Source organism: Ambystoma mexicanum, chromosome 9 (genome assembly GCF_040938575.1).
Source record: "Ambystoma mexicanum isolate Mex_15411 chromosome 9, UKY_AmexF1_1, whole genome shotgun sequence".
Lineage (NCBI taxonomy): Eukaryota > Metazoa > Chordata > Amphibia > Caudata > Ambystomatidae > Ambystoma > Ambystoma mexicanum.
In genome coordinates, this window is record NC_090931.1 from 909,796,169 (window position 1) to 909,821,521 (window position 25,353).

The 25,353-nt window shown below is 42.9% G+C and overlaps 1 protein-coding gene across 15 annotated transcripts in view; it reads right to left on the bottom strand.

Annotated features, from left to right (window-relative positions):
• PCBP3 (poly(rC) binding protein 3) overlaps positions 1-25,353 on the bottom strand; it is a 307,825-nt gene that overhangs the window by 97,462 nt on the left and 185,010 nt on the right. For all 15 annotated transcript variants that reach the window (XR_011274715.1, XR_011274714.1, XM_069616057.1 and 12 more), the window contains 3 exons: positions 22,695-22,727; positions 21,736-21,852; positions 20,787-20,918 (listed from right to left, as the gene is read on the bottom strand). Coding sequence is in view for 13 of the 15 variants with exons in the window: in XM_069616057.1 (XP_069472158.1) it covers positions 20,787-20,918; positions 21,736-21,852; positions 22,695-22,727 (282 nt within the window). In the remaining 2 variants the exon portion in view is untranslated. The remainder of the gene's footprint in view (positions 1-20,786; positions 20,919-21,735; positions 21,853-22,694; positions 22,728-25,353) is intronic.

The following is a 25,353-nucleotide window of genomic DNA, read 5'->3' on the forward strand; positions in this document are numbered from 1 at the left end:
CCTGCAGGCCACTCGTTAGGGTCATGAACTGAGACCTTGTCCTTTGCTGACCTGTGTGTAATGGATTACCTGTGTCAACTAAACTGATCTATGAACATATATTAACTGCAATGTTGTTTGAATAACTGAATGGGAACGCCTGTTTAACTACATTGTATAAACTATGTCCTAAGGCTTAATGTTAAACCTAGAGAATACACCGTTGCCATTTTGACTTGTTGATGTGTAAACCAAAGATGAACTAGATACATATAGACGAACAAATTAGAAGTGTGCCTGGCACGAACCCTAGATCAGTAATGTATTTATGGAATAGTTAACCCGCAGTAGGGCTGAAAAGCAGGCTGAAAATTGTATAAAAGCCTGACTGTTTCAATGAATATTCCCACTCACTGAGCACACCGAACCACGCTGGAGTTCGCTGTGTTGTACTGAGGGCTGATAGCTATCTGATTTGTCTTTGACTTTTTGTAACTGTTTAGCATAAAATAAAGACATTTGTATGTTCCCTTGTAACCTGTGTTTGGTGTATTTCCTTTTGGGCTACCCAGCCTCATATTATTTCTTTGTTTTCACAGTTGGCGCCCTGAATAGGGATCCTCAAGATTGATGCCGGATTGTTGACGGTTGACGCACCCTATCGGACCGGGATCGGACGGTGTGACATAAGGGGCCCCACTGAACGAGACGTGACGCCACAGCAGCGCTGCACGACCCGATCCCTGGACGATTAGCTTGTGGTCCGAGATGGCATCTTGACAAGGGTCCATTTCTTGAGGCAGGCAGATTTGTCGAAATCACCAAACAGAATGTAAAATTTGTTAGGTAAGTTCTTTGAAATCCAATCAGACCTCCTTAGGTTTGGTCAGGTGAGTCGTGACCCGATTCTTAATTTAATCCTGACAATTTGATTTTGGCGCATTGTATCTGCAGACACAATTATTGACCAGGTAACACCAAGAATTTGAGATATGCCTGGGAAATTGTCTACCTGCTTTAGGGCATTATTCCGCAGCGATAGACAATCTTTGGAATTTAGCCGTCCGGCACCACAGGAGGGGTCGCCGGCATGTACTATGTACTGTAAGCATGGCATTGGAAGTATAGTATTTAATGATATTTGGCACAAACAAACCAGACATGCCTCCGAACTTCAGTGGCCACTCAATGGTAGTTTTGAGATCCCTCGTATTGAATATTTGGAGTTAGTCTTGTTAAAGAAGAAGGCTAGACCTGCAGCATTTGATGTTTTGCAGAATTGGAAAAGAGAAGCGTTGCTACATCTTAAGAGTAGGGAAAAACATGAGCGCCGTCATAAAACGAACACTGAAAAAGCATTGTTATATGACCAGGACAAACAGTCTGAGTCGGTTAAAAATATGTATAGGGCTTTCTCACTCGGTATTCAGAAAATGTATCCTTCTAAAGATCTTCATGTTTCTGATAAGTTTATTGACAAATTGCTAAATGCACCACCTCTGTATGTTCCTCTTCCCACTGCTGTACCTCTTCCTGCTGTTATTCCTGCTCAACCTGTTGTTCCTATTCCTCCGGTTGTCGTTCCTCCACCTGCTCCTCCACCTCTTCCCATTGCATCGGTAATAGTACCTCCATTGAATTTGGCTGCACCTCCACTCCCAACTAGTCCTGTACTGCTTGTAGTTGATCAGGGTGCAAGGTCGAGGGTTGTTACTCGTAATACCGTTCCTATAGAAAAGAAACGTGTTTGTTTACATGGGCTAAGCATTGTATAGAGAGGGATGATCAATCTAATGTTTTTGCCACACTTTCTAATATGGATAATTTTCCTGAGAAAAATGTTTTAATTGATGGTTTAGGGATTCATTTGTTGTAATGTGGGGAAGATTAAATAATGTAGATCTCCCACAAGGGTTAAGAGATTTAAACACTTTAGCATTTTCAAGAGACACTGTGGAGAAAGTAAATGAGCATGTTGAGAGGATATTTGAGTATAGAAAGGAGTTGGAAAGGTTACAGAATGAGGATGACGAAGGGGAAAGTATGTATGTACAGAAACGGTTTCTTCCATGTCGTAAATCGATATCTGAGGAAACGCAAATTTGTAAGAAAGACGCGATTAGATGGATTTCAGACATATCGATAACTCCAGTTGAGGTATGTGACACATACAGTCAATATACCCTAGAAATGCAGAGGAAAGTGATACAGGTAATGGTAGAGTACCTGCAGCATGAGTGTGTAAAAAGGAAGATTAGTTGTCCCACAGAGTTATTGAGCATTTATAAGAGAGCTTTTTCACTTGACACTTCTTCGACTGCTTTAGCGCTCGACTTGGCTTTGTTGCTTAGTAAGCATTCGGAGTTGCCTACATCTCAGTTGCCTATGAGAGAGGTTCCTCCGACATTTGTCCCGAAGGTTGAGATTGTGGCTGATCCTGCACATAATATAGTCCCTGTGAACATCCCTGCACATTATGTATCACAGTTTGTTCACGTCCCGTTTTCACAGCAGGAAGTGAACACCATTAGACAGTCTATTCCTGACATTAGGAAAAATCCAACAGGGTTCTATAAAGAGATAGAGTCCGTTTTGCAGTCCTCAGAGTTCACCCTAGGCGACATTGATTTGTTGTTTCCTGTATTCCTGCCCGTAGATTTGTGGAAACAGGTTAGAACTATAGATGACGTACCTGGGTTGGGAGATACGTGGGCTAACATAACTAGGCTTGACGGAGAAAGGCCAGCTGGAGAGAGACCGCCTCAGGTGATACTAACTTTGCTTGACAGAATCGTTGCTAAATTAAAAATCATAATTCCCAAACAGAGAATTATTTGGGACAAGCTTACGGCCTGTGTCCAGGGAAAGTCTGAGGGTGCTACCGAGTTCTTTAATCGGTTCGAACAAGTATTCTCGGATTTCAGTGGACAAGACTTAAGCACAAAGTCTGGGAAAAGAATATTTGTGGACAAATTTGTACGTGGATTGCTGCCTGACATCCAGTCGCAAACTACGTCTTCCGAGAGCGCTTGGCAGGCGAAGTGTCAATCAGAAGTACTGCACATGGCTCAGTACTATGAGAACCGTGTCAATAATGAAAAAGATAGAGTCGAGAAGAGAAAAGGTGATTTAAAGACTAAAGTATTGTTACAACAAATTGTTAGAGGCCCCAGAGGGGGTAGTTCGCAGATTAGAGGTCAGTATGTTCCACAAGGGAATGTGCCCTTGGGTCCTGTGAACATTAACCAGTGTGCCTATTGTCGCCAGGAGGTTCATTGGCGTGCACAATGCCCCGTCCTTCGACAGAGGTCGAATAACACATTTGGAAATATGGGTAGACGATCCAGAGGTCGCCCGGGTGTAGGGGGCCATTGTATAGGTCAGTTTTCACAGGATTCCCAGCAACCCTTTTCACAGGACAATCAGACTTCGAGTGTGGATACTAGAAACATATTTGATCATCCTTCTGCTGCATATCTATCTGAGGAGCTTCCTTTCGATGATATTTTGTTTCGCTAGGATTGCCTGAAGCAGGGTTTGGAACCTACACCTATTCCCGTTACTCAGAAAGGTCCCTACGTTGAAATGCTAGTGGGAAATAGGAAACATCAGTTTTTGATAGACACTGGAGCACAGAAGTGTTCCATTGATCATTCTCGGGTTCCAAACATTTCACTGTCAGGGCAAACCAACGTTTCTGTAGGGTTTTCTGGCACACCAGTTGTCTGTCCGGTTTCTTCGCCGGTACCTATCTCTTTGGGTCCCTTTACAGACCACTGTCCATTTCTTTTGACTTCGAATTGTGGAGAGAATTTGTTGGGGTTAAATCTGTTGAAGGAATTAAATGCGGTAATTCATTGTTCTTCTGATGGAGTGCGTTTGACGATTTCACCACAGAAACTTTCTGTCTCTCAATTCTTGACTAAACCTTTGCCACCTGAATTCAGTAATGTACCAGCGTGTTTGTGGACAGTTTACGACAATGATGTTGGTGTTTTACAGATTGAGCCTGTTAAGATAGTCTTGAAACATGGAATTAAGCTGCTGTGCATTCCACAGTATAAGATTTCAGTTGAGGGTGAGCAAGCCTTGAAATGCATTGTTTCCGATTTTGTGCATTGTGGGGTGATTGAGAAGATTGCAGGTAGTTTGTGCAATAGTCCGATTTTACCCGTGTACAAGAAAGGCGATAATGCAATTCCATTCCTTTTCATAATTGATTTGCATGTCATTAATAAATCGGTTCCTCGAAAATTTTCAATTGTGCCCGATGTGACGACAATATTAACTATGATTCCAGCTACAGCTACTTACTTTAGTGTTGTGGACCTGAAGAATGCTTTCTTCAGTATTCCTATACACAAGGACATTAGATACTTGTTTGCGTTCACCTTAGGGGGACGCTCGTTCACATTTACTTGTGCACCTCAAGGTTACACTGAGAGTCCTAGTATTTGTAGTAGGGCTTTGAAAGAACAGCTTGATACCCTTAAATTGCCCCCTACTTGTACATTGTTTCCGTATGTTGATGATTTGCTTTTAGCGGAAGACTCTTAGAGCGTTTGTAAGGAGGGCACTGTGTTGTTGCTTATTCATCTAGCTAAACATGGTCACAAAGCTTTGCTTAAAATGTTTCAATATTGTTGCCAGGAGTTCGCCTATTTAGGCTATCTCCTGTCAAAGGAGGGAAGAAGATTGACACCTGAAAGGATAAAGTTAATTTCTGGCATGTCTGTCCTAAATACAGAAAAGGAAGTTAGAGCCTTGATAGGTATGGCTTCTTACTGTAGGTTTTGGATCCCGAATTTCTCACTAGTGATAAAACCGATGTTGTCCTTGACAAAGAAGGGCATTTCTTCGCCATTGCCATGGAACACGGAACACCAGCAATCATTTGAGTTGCTCAACACTGCATTATGCTCGGCACCAGTTTTGGGCACACCAAATTATGAATAGGCCTTTGTGTTATTTGTGCATGAATGTGATGGATGTGCTTTGGCTGTATTAACGCAGGAACATGGAGGGAAGTATAGGCCATGCGGTTACTTTTCTTCCGCCCTTGATCCTTTAGCATGCGCTTTGCCAAGATGTTTTGCGAGCTGTCGCTGCTGCGTCTGTAAAGCAGTGTGAGGGAATGGTCCTAGGCCATGATCTAACCCTGATGGTACCTCACTCTGTAGATGTTCTACTGAACAAAACCCAAAAGCAACACCTCACTTCCGCACGGTTGACGAGATATGAATTGATCTTGTTTGCCCCTCACATTCAAATTAAGAGGTGTTGTGTTCTTAATCCGGCTGAACTCCTACCTTTCCCTCAAGGTACTGCTTGCAGTGACGAAGAGTCACACGATTGTCTGTATGCTACCGAACAAGAAACAAAGGGTAGAATTGGTTTAAAGGACACTCCTTTGGATAATGCACAAGGGGAGCTGTTTTGTGATGGCTCCTGCTTCAAACTTCCGGATGGTACATCCACAGCTGCTTATGCAATCACCACATTGAGCACGGTTGTGGAGACCAAGAGAATCACGCATAACTCCCTCCGCGCAGGCCGCAGAGATTATAGCATTGACCCGAGCTTGTGAATTTTCCAAAGGGCTTACAGTAAATATATATACCGATAATCAGTATGCCTTTGGGGAGGTTCACAACTTTGGGAGACTTTGGTCAGAGAGAGGGTTTTTAACTTCGCATGGCACCAAGATTCAACATGGCTCCCTGATAGTACAACTGCTCTCAGCGCTTGCACTCCCTAATCAGTTAGCGGTCGTGAAATGTGCAGCACATTGAAAGATTGGAGATGATATTGGAAAAGGGAATGCTTTCGCTGATCAGATAGCTAGACAAACTGCCACTGATCTCTTCACGGAGATGTATGTTTCAAGGGAGGCTGTAGATGCCTATGCAATGGATGAGGGTGTTGGGTCTGTACAGGATATCCAAGTTGATGCCACAATGGAAGAGTCTAAGAGGTGGGCTGAAGGCTTGGGGAAACTTGATGATGATGGGTGTTGGGTGGATACGGTCGAAGGGAAATGGCTGCTACCTGACGCCTATGTCATGATGATGGTTGTCATGGCACATGGCCCTACACATGTTTGTGCCCAGCAGGTTACGAAAATGTTAGAGAAAGTTTGGGCAAATGACAAGATTTCGAAAATTGCCCAGCGCTATGTCCAGAACTGCATGATTTGCCTACAATACAATGTGGGAAAGGGGACATCAACTCCAAGGGGAAGTTTTGGGCCACCCTCTGTCCCATTCGAAGTAATCCACTTTGATTTTATTGAAATGGAACAATGCAACAATCTAAAGTATGTCCTCGTGGTCATTTGTGCTTTCAGTAAGTGGGTCGAGGCTTTCCCTGTCAAAGATGCTACAGCCATGACAACTGCAAAGACCATGTTAAAGGAATACTTCCCACGGTTCAGGCTGCCAAGAGTCATCTGGTCAGACAATGGTCCACATTTTGTCACTGCTGTAATTCTGCAGATATGCGCGACATTACTCAGAGCGCCGGACTAGTTGAGAGACACAATGGTATCATCAAGAACAAGCTCGCTAAGACGTGTGCCGGCACCAAATTAAATTGGCCGGACGCCTTACCGATCGTGTTATTATCCATGCGTACAACCCCTCAAAATAAGACTGCGCTCTCTCCATTTGAGGAGGTAATGGGGAGACCTGCCAATATCTGGAATCTTCCTAAATGCAAAGCTTTGAAGAATGTCGAAAATGTATTACTTTCAGATTATTGCAGCCAGTTGACTAACAACCTGTAATTGATTTATCACCAGGTACGAGAAGCTTTACCTGGGTGATACGAGGGCCCGGGCCACAGCATACGGCCAGGGGATTGGGTGCTTGTAAAGGCTTTTGAGCGATCCACTTGCCTTCACCCTGTTGGAAGGGCCCATTCCAGGTCCTGCTGGTCACCCAGACAGCGGTGCACGGCGCAGTCCGGAAGCATTGGATCCACGCGTCGCATGTCCAGAAACTTCCTCACTCAGTGCCACACGCTACAGAAGAAACAGAACCCCTCGCTAACGCTGCAACCAACGATTCCAAAGCAGTAAAAAGCACTGAGAGTGTGTTGGAGAATCTCTCTGAGCCTGTGAGGCTTGGGGAAGCCGCCATTTTGTCTCCACACTCTCCAAAAGTTTTGCATCCGGAAACTGCTGTCCCAAATTCGGCATCTGCACTTGTCTCTGATATGTTGCTTCCAATGGGAAGTGACAACACATTGTTTCCAGATCAATCAGTACCAGGAACAGCAAAGTACAATCTGCGTCCAAGAAAATAGACATACAGCACGGTTTTGCTGTGCATCTGATAGACTTACGGCACGGTTCGGCTGTGCATTCGGAGAAGGAAAAGAGTCATTGAGGGCTTGCTTTTTGCCCAAATTTGAGAAAAGGGGATTCTGTTGGCTAGGGTTGTGGAAGGACTAAGAAGTCGCGCAACCGGGGGGTCGCCAGCAATGAACATTGGGGTTTCCATCCGAAGAATACAATGCCTGCTACCACCACCGCTCGTATTGGACTTGTAAATGATCGGGTGGCCAGCCGGGACAATGGACAGAATCCCTGGGCCCCGAAAATGTATTGCTGTGTTTTTATGATAATATTTGGTTTTATGATAGTCACTTAGGCCTTTGGTACTTTGAAGAAACTCATCCTTTAGAGTCTTTGCTGCCGACTGACAATGTACCCACTGTTCCTACACTTTTTATACATTTGCATACTTTGTCTCCTAGAGATTTCCAGCATAGACAAAAATATCATAATAATACTTTGCTACTTATCATGAACACTACACATGCCATCTTTAAGAGGTCCAACTGTTGGGTCTGCTCGCATTTACCGCAACATGGGGATAAGGGGCTAGGTTGGTATATTCATCCTTTACCATTGACAACTGCTTGTTATGCTTCTCTCAGAGCACTGTTCTTTGGCCGTTGGAACGATAGCATATCGGGGAACTTTGATGGCACTAATTTGAATAGTTTTGAGAAACGTGTTTTGACTCCCCTGGGATGCTCGCTTTTCGCAAATAGGAGTAAACTCAACATTGCCTCTATTAGGCCTTCTGATAGACTGTCTCTATCTATCCGATAGGCAATAAGGACGCCATGCCTCCTTCCTACACTGTTAACTATAGCCCCAATTCAGTTTCTTTCTGCATACAGAGAAATGGCACTCGGTCAATGGGGGATTTTAAAGGTTGTGCCAATGTTGCAAATTTGACTGGGGAAGACAGACCTTTGTATGTAGGCGAACCTGTCTATTTCATTTGCGGTAATGTAGCATTTCCATGGTTACCCAGGGATTGGCAGGGAACTTGTTATCTAGGAATCCTATTACCTAATGCAATCCTATTGGGGTGTTCATAGCAAGTACTGTAGAAGTTTCAAAGGCTCGTCCACGGCGGGACGAGAATGGTGACACTCCGGCACAGGTTTTGGGAGATGTAACAAAATCATTCCTTCCATTCTTTGGGCAGATAGCGAATTCCAAAGACATCAGGAGACTAGCGAGAGTACTGGAGAGAACCATCAACCGGACCACAGATATACTCTATAACATGACATTAGAGCAGAAAGCGATAAGATTAGTAGCACTTCAGAACCGAATGGCATTAGATGTCGTTCTGGCTGAACGTGGTGGAGTATGTAAATTAGTGGGGTCCGCTTGCTGTGTTTTCGCACCAAATTCCTCCCCAACTATCTTCAAGGCAATACAGAATCTGCACGTCCTTAGTTCAGAAGTGCATGTTCCCGAGGGAAACTGGGATCTTAGCGCTTGGTTCTGGGACTTCTTGCGATCTTGGGGTTGGAAGTGCTTTCAGTCTTGCTGATCATTTTGGGAGTTCTGTTGTTCCTTTGTTGTTGTATCCAATGTCTACCTAGTATATGTTCGATGCTAGGGGGATGTTGCGCTCAGGCGATAAGTACGATAGGACATAAAGTGTATGCCCCGGATAAAACCTCCAAAGAATAGGTACTGAAAGAGATTTTAGTAAACGATCTGATGGCAATAGATATTTCCGACAGCGATTCAGGGTGTATGGACGATGATGCATGGAGTTATTTGCAAGGAGATCAGAAGTAGTTTAGCACTTGGCATAGGCCAAAAGGAGGGTTTGTCAAAATGGAAATTATATCGTGCATCCTATTGCTATGAATATATGTATATTGGCCTACGCCAAGCTGCTAACAAGCTACCTGTGAAGAAATTCGTGTTGCAAGGTCCTGACCCTAAAATCAATGTAAACTGCCATTTTAGGTTCTCTCTCCCAGTAAAATCACCCTGTCAGTTAAAATGGTGGACGATGTCATTCAGAATAGAACACGGCCGTTATGACCCCTGTGTACAGCTAATGTGTAACTTGCCTGCAGGCCACTTGTTAGGGTCATGAACTGAGACCTTGTCCTTTGCTGACCTGTGTGTAATGGATTACCTGTGTCAACGAAACTGATCTATGAACATATATTAACTGCAATGTCGTTTGAATAACTGAATGGGAACGCCTGTTTAACTACATTGTATAAACTATGTCCTAAGGCTTAATGTTAAACATGTTGCCATTTTGACTTGTTGATGTGTAAACCAAAGATGAACTAGATACATATAGACGAACACATTAGAAGCGAACTTGGCACAAACCCTAGATCAGTAATGTATTTATGGAATAGTTAACCTGCAGTAGGGCTGGACAGCAGTCTGACAATTGTATAAAAGCCTGACTGTTTCAATGAATATTCCCACTCACTGAGCACACCGAACCACGCTGGAGTTCGCTGTGTTGTACTGAGGGCCGATAGCTATCTGATTTGTCTTTGACTTTTTGTAACTGTTTAGCATAAAATAAAGACCTTTGTATGTTCCTTTGTAACCTGTGTTTGGTGTAGTTCCTTTTGGGCTACCCAGCCTCATATTATTTCTTTGTTTTCACAGTCCAACGTGGGGAGGAGAGGTGACTCAGCCACTTTAATCCTTTATGTTGTAACACAGATTTTCCTTTGCATACATATTCCCGTTTACACACAATTTTTTTGTATGAGCGATAGGGCAGGCATTAGGTTTTGTTAGTATAGGCCATTTTGATTTGACAAAGACTGACTAGGACTGTGTTTTCTTTATTATTTGATGTTAGAGACTACTCCTGTCATAGCTACAGGGCAAAGTAGGCTTTTTGTCCGAACCCCAAGAATCTAATAAAGGTTTTGAAACTTGTAACTCTTGTGTCAGTGTCATACCTGTGATACCATGCCCCCCTTACAGGACAGAAAGACATGAAATGATAAAAGTCCTCCTTTGGATTACCACACATTGGGAAACTAGTGTTTCCTTCCCTTGTGCAATTCTTCATAAAATATTTTAGTTGCTGGGTCCCCAAATGCAAATTTATATACAGAGACCTCCCAACGGGTTTCATGATCCAGGTAAGATTATCCTCCAAGCCAATCGTATTCTTGTTGCGTAAGCAAGCTTTGAAGAGGCTTTTTTGACTCATTGGCATGCAGCGATTCCATCAAGGCCATGCCCAATAAACTGATTTCACAAGCTGTGAACCCCCCGGCCTCAGAGATTCTTGAGCGAACCAAAAGCTACTCAAGCCGATCTTCAACAACACCGTTTTTACATGTGTAAACCATATCCAAGGCCTAGAATGATTACTACTCAGAACACCATGGAATGCCTTTTCACCAACTCTGGAGATGTCCAGAGCTTGATGCAGAATGAAACTGGTTTCAGTTGAGCATGATAAGTAATGCACGATTGCCCTTATTCCATGGATACAGCAGTTCTTGGAGTGCAATTTGATAGACCCAACAATTTCTCGAAAAATGTATTCTCTTTAACCTTGAGAGAAGTAATACCACAGCAACCCCAAAGCTCAGCTGCATACAAAGTGGCGGAGAGTGCCTGGGCCCTGTACATTTCCAGTGCGGCTTCAATGATTACACTACCAAATCTTTTAGTAAAGCCAAGAAGAGCACCGGTATTTCTATCCAAACTCAAATTACATCTTTGAATCTGTGTGCACCAGGGGCCTGCATTATCAAAGCGGACTCCCACATAATCGTAGAATTCCACGTGTTCTATTTGCATTCCGTCCAGTTCAATATTCAAAGCAGGTATTGTTTTTCTAGCACAGCACATTATTTTGGTTTTTGATGCATTTTAGACTAGCATGTTATCTTTACATAATGCTACACATTCGTCAAAGGTTTTTCTTAAACCCTGAGGAGATGTTGCTAGTAAGACTGCATCATCTGCAAATAGCACAATACTAATAAGTTAATGTCCAATTATAGGGGCATCCGTTTTGTGGGCCAGAAGAAATCTAGCAAGAACATCTTTAAAAAGTGTAAAAGGATATGGGGCTATGACACACCCCTGTTGTACCCCTTCTGTTACAGTAAATTTGTCTGTCAATTCTCCTTGGTGCCCTCAACATACTGTGGCTTGATTATGGATCTATAAAGCCTGTGTACACTTAGCTAACAGAGGCAGAAGGCCCAAAGCATACAGTGTTTCCAATAAGAGATGGCACTGAACATTATCAAATACCTCCTTCTAAGGTCAATAAACACCATATACATTCCTTGTTGTGCGACATATTTTTGAATGATAATTGAAAAGCTTGCTCAACAGTGCCTATCCTTCCTACAGAATTCCGCGTTTGTATGTAGTTTAAAATCATCAATATAATGTAAACGCTGGTTTGCAAGGATTTTGGCGAACCCTTTCCCTAAACAGTCCAACAATGAAATCGGTCTGTAATTGGAAAGATTGTTTCTTTCTCCTTTTTTGAAAATTGGGACTATCGTGGCTGATCTCCATGATGCAGGTGGGTTATGAGAGTTATTCACTGAATTAAAAACTTTTTGTAACATCGGGGCCCAAAAGGAAGGGCCTCCCTTGAACAGATATATTACAAGGCCATTCCGCCCCGTTCTTTATTATTCTTTTGAGCCTTAAGAGATAGAAACACCTCCTCTAGTGCAACAAACAGAGGCGATTTTTTCCAAATGTTGAAAGACAGTGACACAGGGGGAGAATAGGTGCCTTCCAAGACAGATGTGTACAATTGCTTAAAGTGCTTGAACCAAACTGATTCAGGGATGGTCATAAGGCTAACTCTAACATTTTGATCGCCATGTGTAATCATCTACTAAAGCCTCTTTTGATCATGTTCCATAGAAGCTTCTTTCAGGCATTCCCATCTCTTTTCAATGACTGCTTCTTTTTTGGCCTTGACTACAGTCTTCTAAGTTGACTGCATTTTTCTAACCAAAGCCCCTTTGTTGATGCTTTCCGATTTGATTGCTGCTCTGAAATTGCCTTTGGCAATTCCACAGTCGGGCCTCATTACGACCCTGGCGGAACGGGTTAATGGGTGCAGCAAAAGGATGCGAACCCGTTAAACCCGTTCCGCCACATTACGATGTCCACTCGCGGGACCCGGTAAGCACTACTGGTAAAACTAGGCGTGCTTACCGGGTCCCGCGAGGGGAAGAGGGAGCAAACAACGGGCCAACTCGTAATCTGCCCGTTGTTTGCTCCCTCTCCCATTCCCATTCAGCCCTATGGGGGCTAAAATGGGAATGGGGAAGGTCTGGGTCCGGGTCCTTGGAGGGAGGAATTACCGGGCCCTCCGAACTCGGAATGGCCCGGTAATTCCTCATTCTGGGAACCCGGAGACAATTTTAGCGGCAGCCATGCTGCCAATAGCGGCATGGCTACCGCCGAGGTCGTACTGAGGCCCATTGTCTAACCAGCTTTCACCTCCCCGCCCCCTCGTGACCTCTTTGCCGGATCAGTGGCTGAGTAATAAAGGGGAGAATATTATCTACTCTTTTGTCATAAAGACACAGGGGTCATAGTATTCAAGCACGGGCGTGTCACTAATAAGCACAGGCAAAGTTAAAATGACTGCACTGAGGATTTCGCTTCTAAGATGTCCACTTTGTTCAGGATCCCATCTGATATAAGGGACATTATTTGAACTTCCAATATCTGGATCATAATTTGCAGGCTGTTTATTCTCTAGGTCATCATTCCTAGTAATCGCAAGAGCATTATGGTCAATTTCTGTATGTTCTATAACATATAGCATCTTAAACAAATGCCTGTGATGGACACGGTATCCAGTCATAATGTCGAATACAATATTTTCGAAAGTAAAAATGTCGAAAATATTTAGTCGAAAAACAAAAATGTCGAAAAACAAAAATGTCGATTTTATGTGTTAATAATAAATATTTTATTAAACTTTTTTTTAAAAATAATTAAAGGTATTTCCATGGGGGGTGGGGGTGATGGGGAGGATGGGGATAGGGGTTTGGGATGGTTTATTTTAATAATTAATTAATTATTTAATATTATATTAAAGATTTTTTTAAAATAATTAAAGGTATATCTATGGGGTGTGGGGGGGAGGGTTGGGGTAGGGGTTTGGGATGGGGGGGTTGGGGTGGGACCCCCCCCATAATAAATGTTACTATCTGGGTAAAAAAAAAAAGTGTTTTGGGTTTTCGATTTTTTTTTCGACATTTTTTTTCGAAATTATGACTTTTCCTATTATATGTATGTGTTTTCGACTTTTTTACATTCGACATTTTTTTTTCGACATTTTTGCTATTCGACATTATGTTTTCGACTTTTTGTCTATAAACCGATGGACACCTACCAGGCTATTATCAATCAGGCTAGCAGCATTTGCTGTCACACATGTAGGATTAGTCAAGCTGTAGCCTTCTAGCTGGCTTTGTAAAGCCCTTAAGGTCCTTTCTGCAAAAAGAGTGCCCAGCGCATGGGCATGGCTATAGGGTGTTTTAGGCATAGTAGCCAGAGATCTTGGGATCCCCTAGAATCCATCCTCTACTTCCAATAAATAATCCAGCCATTTCTGAGGTTCTACCTGGGCTTTAAATATTAACCATGAACATCTCAACTCTATTTCCAGACTTAGAAGCTTGGAGGAAGTCCAACCAATGTGCAAGAGAAGCGATTGCAGTGGTAGCATAAGGTATGCCATAAAACCGCATATACACGTTTAACAGAATAATCAGAAGGTCATCAGGAAGAAAACATTTTAAAATTTGAATTTCAGGACATTTCAAATCAATAACATCTACTCTAATGTTTGTATCGATTCTTACCCAAGTTAAAAGTCCACATTTAGGTCTTCCACGTTCCCCCCGTTAAAAGCATAAGTAGAATATCCAAACTTCAGAGTATCCCCCTCAGCCCTAGTAACCTGTAGGCTAATAACTTGGAATCCATCCAAAAATAGATAGCAATATGGATCCCCCACTTTAGATTGCAGACGAGCTATATTCCAACTAAGGAATTCTAAAGAGGAGGCCGTGCCATTGCCTGCTTGTAATAATGGGCGTACCAGGGGGCCCATTTGGTGCAAAATACGTCATGTTTTACCTCATCTCCTATTTGAGACGTCTTGTTGAAGCGTGGTAAGGCACCTTTCATGGGATAGCAAGGGTTTGAGAGCAATTGGGTTGGACTTCCTATATTGTATTGTAGAATATGCAGGTGGAACATTTCTAAAATCCTATATAGATAGTTCATCCGCAATGGGCCTAGGTAACACGGGTTCCATTCGGATCTCGGATCTCTGATTCTGCTTGCTTTCCGTATATCAATCGTGCAAGTGACAGGCAGCCTCTCAAGTGTTTTATCCAGTGGCTACACCTATTTAGCGAGTCCTGAACTTTGAAACTATCTTTAGACAATTTAGGAACAGCAGTGATACAAACAATGTTGAAACCATCCATCCTATGTAAAGGACAATGGTGTAACTACATGGTGGGGGCCTCCTGTGCCATTGGCCCTGTATATGGCTTCTTAACCAGATTGGCATCTTTATACTGGTGTGCAGGGCCAGTGGCCCTTTGCACTTGTCTCTCGATTACAGGTAGCAATGTATCCTAGGATTTATGGGGTTCAGAGGCATCCCAGCTTCCGTACTCCGAGCATCTGCGATTTGTGTGAGCCCCTTGGTTGTGGCAGGCTCCCTGAGCTGTGGTATTGGTGATGACGCTCTATCAATCGCCTTAGACTTCATATTAGTTATTCAGCCCCTGCTATGCTTCTCCTCGTGTAATGTACTCAATTCCGTCGTTAACTCAAATATCAAATCTTGTAACATAAAATTCCCTTTTTTATACAATTAACATCTTTACTCATAGAGATGCAACCTTGGCAACTGCTCCTGTTATTACTATTAGATGCAGTATTATGTACCCTCTCTACACTCGCTGTCATCATTTGACTGAAGGGGGGGAGATGAAACAGAAAGTGTATCGCATGCATCGGACAACTGTCTAATGAGGCTGCACCAGCTTTGTCTAAATTACCAGCAAAGGAATTAAAACGATTTGAGCAAGGTATAAACAGTAAATAGATTACTCATCCTCAATAGCAGACAAGTCGCAATCCCTATTTCCATTCACTCAGGATACTTTGGGAAGCTCAGTCTCGATGGCTGAATGCAGCACACCACCATTTTGGGGCTGATCTGGTTGGGACTGTAGAAAAGGCAGAACATCTTTATTATCTGGCCTGCTACAATCGGCCACAACAGACAGCTGTTTTCTGCCTTCATGTAAAGGCAGACAGGGCAGCACAAACAAATTGAAGTTTGGCAACGGGGGCACAGAATTGAAACCTTTCCCTAAGATCTTAAAGAGTGAAATATTCTGTACCCCCATAGTTTTCTCCTTATCCAATTTAGTAAGGGTACTAGATGAAGTAGATTTCTTACACACAGGGCCTCATCTTGAGTTTGGCATTATCCCAGCTGTAATACTGCCCAACTGTAATAGCGTTAGTGCCCACGGGTCGGGCGGCATTACCGCTGGAACATGGGTTGGGCGTTAACAGTAAATCCCCATTCCCCATTGGGTGCATTGGATCCAATGGGGCATTTTTAGCACTAATACTGTGTGCTAATACAGCCGACAGTAATTCCACCAAAAACAGGGCGCTACATGGGATTTTCACCTCCAGAAAAAGCTGGAGGTAAAACAGCCCCTTTAGCACCCAACTCGTGATAGGGCCAGCCCTTAAATGCATCAGTAATACCATTCTCAGTGCATTTAAGGGCTACAGCCCAACTGGTGATGAAGCCCGCCGTGTTTTTGTTGTGACCTTTTTTGCTAGGTCTTGGGTTCTCAAATTCATCCTTATCCAAGTCAACGAAAATTCCGTCAGTTTCATCAATCAACAAGTTGGCATCCTCTATTGGAGCCATCGACTTGGTAGGTTTCCCACATTCCCCATAAGAGGGGCTTACATTTGTTGCCTTCCTTTATGACATAATGAGTCGGTGAGATCCAAATCACAAGCCTTGAAAAAACAAAAGGGGGTATAAACATTAAAAGGCAAGTGTTGAAATGAATTCATGCAAGTGCTTAAATAAATAATGTTGCCCTTCCTTATAACAACCTTACCATGTAATGGCAATACTAGAAAAGAACAAAATCAATAAGTAAAACATATTAAGATATGATACAACCGGCAATGGTCACATAAGTCCATTGTATAGGTTATCCGTAGTTCATATCAACTTGGGCTGGTGCATTGGCGTCCATCATTTACGCCTTTTGCTTTGTGATAACACAATGCTGCTCGTTGCAAACCTACCTATTGAAGAGTAAGTAAACGAGGATAAGTGTATATTTCTTTAGCCAAGACTAGTATTCGTGGTTAGCACATACCTACCTATATTGTACCATGGAGGTATTGGTTAGAAGCAAGTATACACACATAGCTCAATAATGGTGTGATGGAGCACAAGGTCCTACTATCTACATTCTTAATAGGAACACATATCCTAAGCGTTGCGGAAGAACAAAAGAGTTGATGGTGTATTTCCTTTATGTAGGAGATCTGTTGTATATTTCTTAGGTGCCTTTCTTCTATGTCTCAGACCACCCTGAAAGACAGGGCAGCGGAGTAACATGACTGTATTAAATATCTTCTGTAACACACGCGGAAAGCATGCTGTAACACAATACTAGGAACAGGTACACATTTTCTCAGTTTACATGTTTTGTGAAGTGGTAAAACATTAGTATATTGACATAACACAAGTGATAATAGTATATTCCCTTGGTGTTGGGACAGAGCCCAGGTGGCCATTGTAGATCTCTTTAGTGTTGTGAGGAAAGGCCGCTGCCCATGGTATGTATCTCTTGAGTGTTGTGAGAGAGTACAAGTGGCCATGGTATATCTTGTTAGTGTTGTGAGGGAACTCACACAGCCATGGTTTATTTCTTGGAGCTGTCAGGGAACACAAGCGGTCCTGGTATATCATATCTCTTTAATATATGCATTCATAGATGGCCAGCAGTACAGGACAACATTTATACTACGTAACATTTCCCATCCTACAAAACACACACAACCATTCATTTCAGTCATAGCATTTTCCTTTCATGAACAGTCAATGGACGGGGTCCAATACATCAGCAGTCACGCTGTGCATATATCTTACGGAAAATGCTAGCACAGGTGGGGAAAGCCAGTTTGTCAACCTACTGGACTAGGGGGCACCCCTATTTGTGGGTGTAGAGCCAGGGCCTATCAATCCTGACCGGAACACAACCAAACAACTCTGGGGCTGCAGGGGACTCGGCTATGCTAGTGATTTGAGAGCTGTCTGGATTAGCAAATGTTTAAGAAACAAGAGTGTGCATGACGTAGTGATGTTAGGTGAGAAATGTGGATAGTGGTCTCCTGCATTACAGCCTTTAGAAAGCTTTGGAATTGTCAAATTCAGCAGTTGCTTTGCATATATGTTACTGTTGTACAACAGAAGAGAATGGATGCATATGTTTTGACTCTGGCAGGGCTGACTTCCTTTCATCTTTACGAATCTTATAAAATGAATAAATATTTTGTTGGATAATACTAACATTTATTAGCACCCTGGGCAGGCGCCACAGGCACTCAGGTTGATCGGAACATGGGCTGAACCTCACGATATAAGCCGGCATTCCAAGCAGGCTGACAGCTACTTGTTCCTGCCCCACTATTTCCCCTCCCTGCCCTCTCCGTCCCCGCTTCTGTTTCCTCACCCCTCTTCACCTCCCACTCAGCTGAAGAGCTGGAGGGGGTGTGTTGCCTTGATGTCACTCCCCTCATGTCCGCCGGGCTGCCATGGAAATGGAAGAGTGGCTCCCATCAGAGCCTCGCGTCCATTTCTCTAGTGGCCATGTTAGGTTAGTATTTCGTTGAAACAATGGATCGTGCGCTCCCCGCGGCCTGTTGTTTTAAAGAAATAGATGTCTATTACCAACCCGGGGTGTAGCCATAAGGACGGGTTCCTCAGGCCGTACTGGGTGGCAACATCTCAGGGCCCTCGTTAATTAACTCGGACCGCGGCTGTTACCACCTAGTATGCCTCTCGGAACTCGTCATGATGGTTATATTATTTAAAATGTTTGACAGTTACCAGAACATAACTGCCAGCACCCTACTCCTGTTTGTCCTGGGCTTTGTCCTGGACTTTGCTTTACCTTTAGTTTTACTGTAGTGTATTTTGTATAATTGAAGCAACTCAAGACTACAGTTACATGTGATTACAACAAATCAAAAAAGAGTGAATGAAATAAAACTGAAAAAAATATATATTTTTTTGTTTTAAATTAGAGGGGGCTCGCCCCCAAAACCCTCTGTTTCCCCACATTTTTAACCCCACCCCGAACCACCCCCACCCTTTATAACCCCTTAACCCCAACCCCCATATATTTATTTTTTGGTATTTTTCGGTATTATTTCATTCGTTTTTTTTCCTTCGATATAATCACGCCACACCAAGACTACTGGTCCGAGAATGCAATAAGTGGAGAAATGAAACCCTGCTGCTGATACCGTCATCTGGTAATCTTAAACAGTATAAATCTATTTGAACTCATTGTCATGTACTGAATGTAATGCAGTGACCGTGACATAGCTGCTTAGTTTTAGTAAGTGTGAATGCGCTAGTGCTTTGCAATGCACTGACTGCACCTGGCTGTGAAGCCCAAACACACCCTAGTTTGAAATCTATTCTTCCAAGAGAGCAAACTGAATCATAAAGGAAAACCCCTCTCTTTTTAAACTGCGTAGTTTATTTCGATAATGTCTGTTTGACATACAAAAATGGTTTTGATTTTTTGTAGTACCTCAGAAGCTCCGTCACAGACAAGAACAGCCTTCTCTTGTCAAACAATGACCACATGCAGGGGCCCGCAAAACCCTGTGCATTTTGTTTTGTTGTGTGTCATAAAAGTATGCTAGTAAAACTCTGGAGATTTTTGTTTGACTCGCATCATTTTGTTTTCTACTGCAATGTAAGTATTCATTCAATTGAATTGTGTCTTTTAATTAGCTAAAAGGCCTTGTGGTGTGAGCATGCTCTCATGAAATAAATCTATCTCCTTTTCCTGTTGCAATGGTGCCTGTCCTAGGCCTGTCCTAGGAATTCGTGCTAGCAGGGACAGTACATACAGCGGTACCGCTCTTCTGTGCCCCTCTGTACCCTACCCCCTGCTGTATATCTGTTCTGTTACCGCTGAAAAGCGCTCCATTATGCATCTGTTATGTTGTACACCTCTGTAAAGCGCTCCGTTGTGCATCTGTAGTGGTGTATACCTCTTTAAAGCGCTCCGTTATGTATCTGTAATGGTATATACCTCTGTAAAGTGCTCCGTTGTGTATTTGTAGCAGTGTATATCTCTGTAAAGTGCTCCGTTGTGCATCTGTAATGGTATATACCTCTGTAAAGTGCTCCGTTGAGCATCTGTAATGGTTTATACCTCTGTAAAGTGCTCCGTTGTGTAGTTGTAGTGGTGTATACCTCTGTAAAGTGCTCCATTGTGCATCTGTAATGGTATATACCTCTGTAAAGTGCTCCGTTGTGTACTTATAGCAGTGTATACCTCTGTAAAGTGCTCCGTTGAGCATCTGTAATGGTTTATACCTCTGTAAAGTGCTCCACTGTGCATCTGTAATGGTATATACCTCTGTAAAGTGCTCCATTGTATATTTGTAGCAGTGTATACCTCTGTACAGTGCTCCGTTGTTTATCTGTAATGGAATATATCTCTGTAAAGTGCTCTGTTGCTTCTCGAAGCTGGTTCCACGCTGAATAAACACCATAATAATAATAATAATTATAGGGGCCTTGGAGGATTAAATAAACAATTGTGCTTTGCTGATATCTTTAGAATAAGAAAGAAAAGGCACTTGTTTGTAGACCAATGAGAAGTAAAGCATGTTACACACGAGCAGAGTGTGTTGGTGATATAAAGCAGTGACAAGTCACACACAGAAGATTTGCACTCCGAGAAACCATGCAATCTTTCAAAGACAACCACATGGCTACACAAAGGTGAATACACCATCCACGGTTGTATTGCCATCGCATCAGTACATGCCTGTGCTAGAATGCACAGATAGAGGATCATCTGGATAACTGTATGGAATCCTTTACAAGTGCAGCCATGCCAATTTCCTCTCTGGGGTCATGCTTCTTCCTCTGTTTCTCCAACACAAGAGCAGAGAACAGAGTGCGTGCATTGCGTCACATGGACTGCTGCATTATTTGCTCAAGTGAAGCCCTGCTTTTCCATTCAGGGTTGTTAAGAGGCAGGAAGAGTCATTCACCCATCCCTTGTAAGCTGGATCAATCTTTCAATGCAATGACTAACTTGGCAAAAATGATTTTCTCAGTAGATCCATTTCTTTGCTCATTGATTTAACATCAAAAGTGTGGAACAGCCTTACTTACCTCCCGGATCTCTTTGATCTTGGAGCCCCCTTTGCCAATCAGTGACCCGCACTGGCTGGCGGGCACCACCAACCTCAGTGTGACTGGTGGTTTACTAGTGGCGGTGCTGTTGCTCATTGAGTTGATGATGTCCTGCGTACAAGAACAGCAAGAACACAGACACAATTACACAGTTGTGCTAAACCAGATTGATCCAAATTCAGGGACTGCAAAAACAGTCCAAAGGAGCACGTTTCAATCACCGCCTGCATTCCTCTGTACTCTGCAGCTGACTTCAAGAGACAGTTTGAACGGTGATCCAAAGGCCTGGTACCTTAAGTACAGCTTAGAACACAAGTCCTTTGAATCACTATTTACCTAGCTCCTAGAAGTACCATCAAGAATCAAGTGCTGCTTCATCTGCATAATACCTGGAAAATGCCTCTACAGACTCAACTCCTACGTCATGTCATGCACCCAGTACCTGCCAGTGTGTCTCAAGTGTTTATCAAGTTGCATGGTTTCAGAACTCGAAAATAAACGGTCATGCAAATGTTTTCTTGAACACATATTTGTTCACCTAACCTCTACCCTTCTTAGCTCTACATTTTCTCAACCTTTTTAAACCTCTACTTAAACAGGGTGGACTTATCCCCACAAACTCATAATACCTTCTGGTAACATATGTCACTGCATAATCAACTTATCAATCGAGCACAGCCCACGATGGAGGAATGCAAGATGGTCTCATCATATTAGTTACGTGGCAGTGTAAATTGCGTTGTTTTGATTGGGAGCTCAGACGGTTACGTGGCTGTCCCGCAAGACTTTTTCTAATCTAAATCCCCAAACTATTCTTGGTTCTACCTGCAGAAACGTCTCTCTCTGTCTCTCGCTCTCTCTCTCTCTTTCTGTCTCTCTTCATCTGATGCAAAGGTAGGTGTTTTACAGTATAAAGTGATCTTCTCACCTCTTCAAACCTGTACGCAATCATGGCAAAGGCTTTGAAGATGGCATCTGTGGGGCCTGTGATGGTGACGATGCGTTCTGGGCAATTCCCCTCCGAGATGTTGATGCGTGCTCCGCTCTGTAAGGGATTGTAGAAACATTAGCATCCAAAGAACCTCAATACTGATATGTGATTTCGATCTTCCTTGTACGACAACCTAACATAAAACCATTTCCCGTTTCTTCTGGATCAGTCTACATTCCCCCTCTGATATTAATCTTCGCCTTAACAATGGGGCATAATACTATTCTAATCTTTGCTTTCTTCTCTCCCTGTTATAGTATTTCCATATCTGCTGTGCTGGTATCGCCCATCGCCTATAAAATGTGACCAGTAAATATTAGTGAGTTTAGTTGGTTAACAGCGATTCCTCTGTGCAGTACATTTTGAAGAGTCAAAGTTTTAATGCTGTAGTCAAGGCTCTATTCCCAGGCTTCAGAATCCATGATTTATCAGCCATGCCTAACTCAACAGTGCCCCTACTGGTGAAAAATGCCAGCGAGAGAAGTGTTAGAATTGCATTGTAGAATGCATACGTAAAAATTACTCTTGGACTTTCCACCTACTCTTGAATTAATTAAGAGCCCCAGCTCCACCACAAGGAAACATCTCACAGGATGCTTACCATCGTTCAGTACAACGCCACTGCAAACGTGTTCCTTTAGCAATTAGTCTGCCCACACGGGTAGAACTTTACCACAGTATAGGGGGCTTACTCAAACATAACGCATCACAAATCGTATTCATGGAACACACTAATGGACTAAATGCTCCAAAGATCTTTCTAGGAGGCCTTTCCACCCCCTACAAACACCCTATGCTCAGGCTTTACATCCCTTGAGAAATCATGAAACATTTGCAGCAAAGGAGCTGTAGATAAGGCTCGCCCGCGATCCACCATCAGGTTGAGGGTTTCTCACCTCCTCGCGCATCTTCTTGACAGTCTCTCCTTTCTAAAATTAGAAACAAACATGAGTTAGGTGTGTTCTTCCCATACCATATGGTTATAACATCTGGCATAGGAATGTCTACTACACAACCCAAAGAGACTCAGAACCAATATCTTCTGATCACAACTTTCCGACATGTCAAGAACACAGGTCGTATTGAACTAGGCCTATGGTTTAAATCCACATTTCTCATCAATGCACAGAAAGAAGACCACAAGTCAGAGAAATCAAGAGTGTAATTCCTACCCAGCATATACAACCCACAGCCATGTTAAAAAACAGCCTATATGGAACTAGAACATGACAATACAACATCCAGCCATATACAGAACACCACCAATGTAGACATACAGCTATAAAGGCACTAGGGTTTACTGACTTACAGGACACATCCTTTATAGAACCAGAGCCCATAACTGCCAAACACAAACTTCATCCGGATAAGGAGCATCAGGGCCTTTCAAAAGCCAATATGATATTCCATTAAAAAGTGAGAGACATAGAGGGCCCCTGAACAGAATTGTGATGCTCAACCAGCACTGTCGAACAACATGAGATCTGATAGAACCTTCAGTTGCAAGCAGGGGGGTTGGACGGACCATGCTGGACAGCAGTGCTTGAGCCTGTGTGACAACTGCACTTGGACGAGTTTCTGAGTGCCTTTTTCTGTGCTTTCTTTGCAAACAGTGCATGCATTCATGCTGTTAGGTAGTTTGTCCTTTTTTTTAGTGAAATTCTCCACACTTTGTGAGTTCCCCAGCACTTTTGTTGCAGGACTTTTGGATTTTTGGACTGATTGTGCTGAGTGAGTGGGAACCCTTTTACACACTCACTCATTCTTTTACTCTAACCATTGGGAACATGTATTTCCCTCTTTTTGGTACTGTGTAATGGAGTTATGCTTTCCTCCTTCTTTTCTGGATTCTGCCTTTTACTTTTGCAGCACCTAGCGCTTACTGTGCAGTGTTGCAGAGAGCTCCTTGAGCTTCCCTTTTTTTATTTTTACCTGTGGGAACTCCTGTTACCAGAGTGGTGAACCCTTTTTGTCCCACCTGTAATTTACATTACGAGATCAGCACAACCAACCTTAAGTGGAGTGCTGGGAGGAAACAATGGGCCTCATTATAAGTTGGCTGGTGCGGTATTAACCTGCTGGTATTATCACATACCATCATATTACCACACTGGCCAACTATGAGTTTGCTGGTGGGGCACCTGATTTACCTCCAGCTAAGAGTTGTGGGTAATTCAAGTGCTTTACCAGCAAAAATAGCGGGTAATACCGGCAAATCACCCCATGGAGTCCTATCGGACTCCAAAGGTATGGGGATTGACCACTATTCCCAGCACTCAGAATCTGGCGGTTATTCCACCAGACTGAGTGCCTGTAATGGTAATCCAGACTGGTGGTATCTGGGGGGATTTACCACCCAGATACCACCAAATTTATAATGAGACACAATTTCTCCCTTTTCTCACTTTTCCAGTAACTTTTAGTTACTGTTCCAAGTTCATCTGACAGGCTTCTGGCAGTGTACCTTTTACATGGCTTTCTGTGGACTTTGTCGCAAGCTGCCTTCGCAGCTGCAGAAAGGGACATAAGGGTCAACATTTGCCTAGAATAGTGGCTTTACTATTTTAAGCAGTGTTCTTGATGGCTTGTTCTTTCTAGAAAAAGAAGTTTAACGTTTTTTCCTAAAAAAGGAAAGATATGCCACCACTTACACGGGTACCCTGTCTCAAAAATATGTTTTTAGACAAAATTAACCGTAAATACATTTGGGGACAAACGAGCAAATTGTTATACGCCAGGCCGATAAAGGTGGGGCTATAGTGATTATGAACAAAAGCGACTATGTTGAGGAGTGCCTAAACCTCCTCTCTAATACAGCACACTACGAAAAACTAGATAGAGACCCAAGCAATGATCTCATTAAAAAAATAAAAGAGAAAGTCACAAAAGCGGTGGAACAGGAGATGATTAGCAAACAGGAGGGGGAGTATTTAATCAGAGAAAATGGGAGAATTCCCATATTTTATACCCTTCCCAAAATTCACAAAAGTTTGGAGAAACCCCCGGGTAGACCCATTGTCTCGGGTGTCAATTCCCTTTTGGAGCCGATTTCGAAATTTGTGGATTTCTATTTAAGACCATTTATCCCCAGTATGAAAAGTTATGTTAAAGACACAACAGATGCCATCAATAGAATTGAGGGAAATACCTTTGATCCAAGGACGAATCTGTTAATGTGTCTAGACATACAAGCCTTACACACGAATATACCTCAATTGGCAACATTAGAGGTAGTGGAAGAGACTTTGCTGAATAGACAAGATCACTCTCCAGTCTCGAATTTCTTTATAAAATGGTGCACAGAAATGGCCCTTACGAACAACTTTTTTCAGTTTATGGGCCAGTTTTATAAACAAATTGAAGGGACGGCCATGGGGGCGGCAATGGCACCCAATGTGGCCAATTTGTATGTAAATATGTTCGAAGAAACGGTGGTGTACACCGACCGAAACCCTTTCCAAGAGAACATATTATGTTGGCTTCGGTATATAGATGACGTTTTCGTCATCTGGAAGGGGAGTGAAGAAGAGTCTAGAAATTTTGTATTATGGTTGA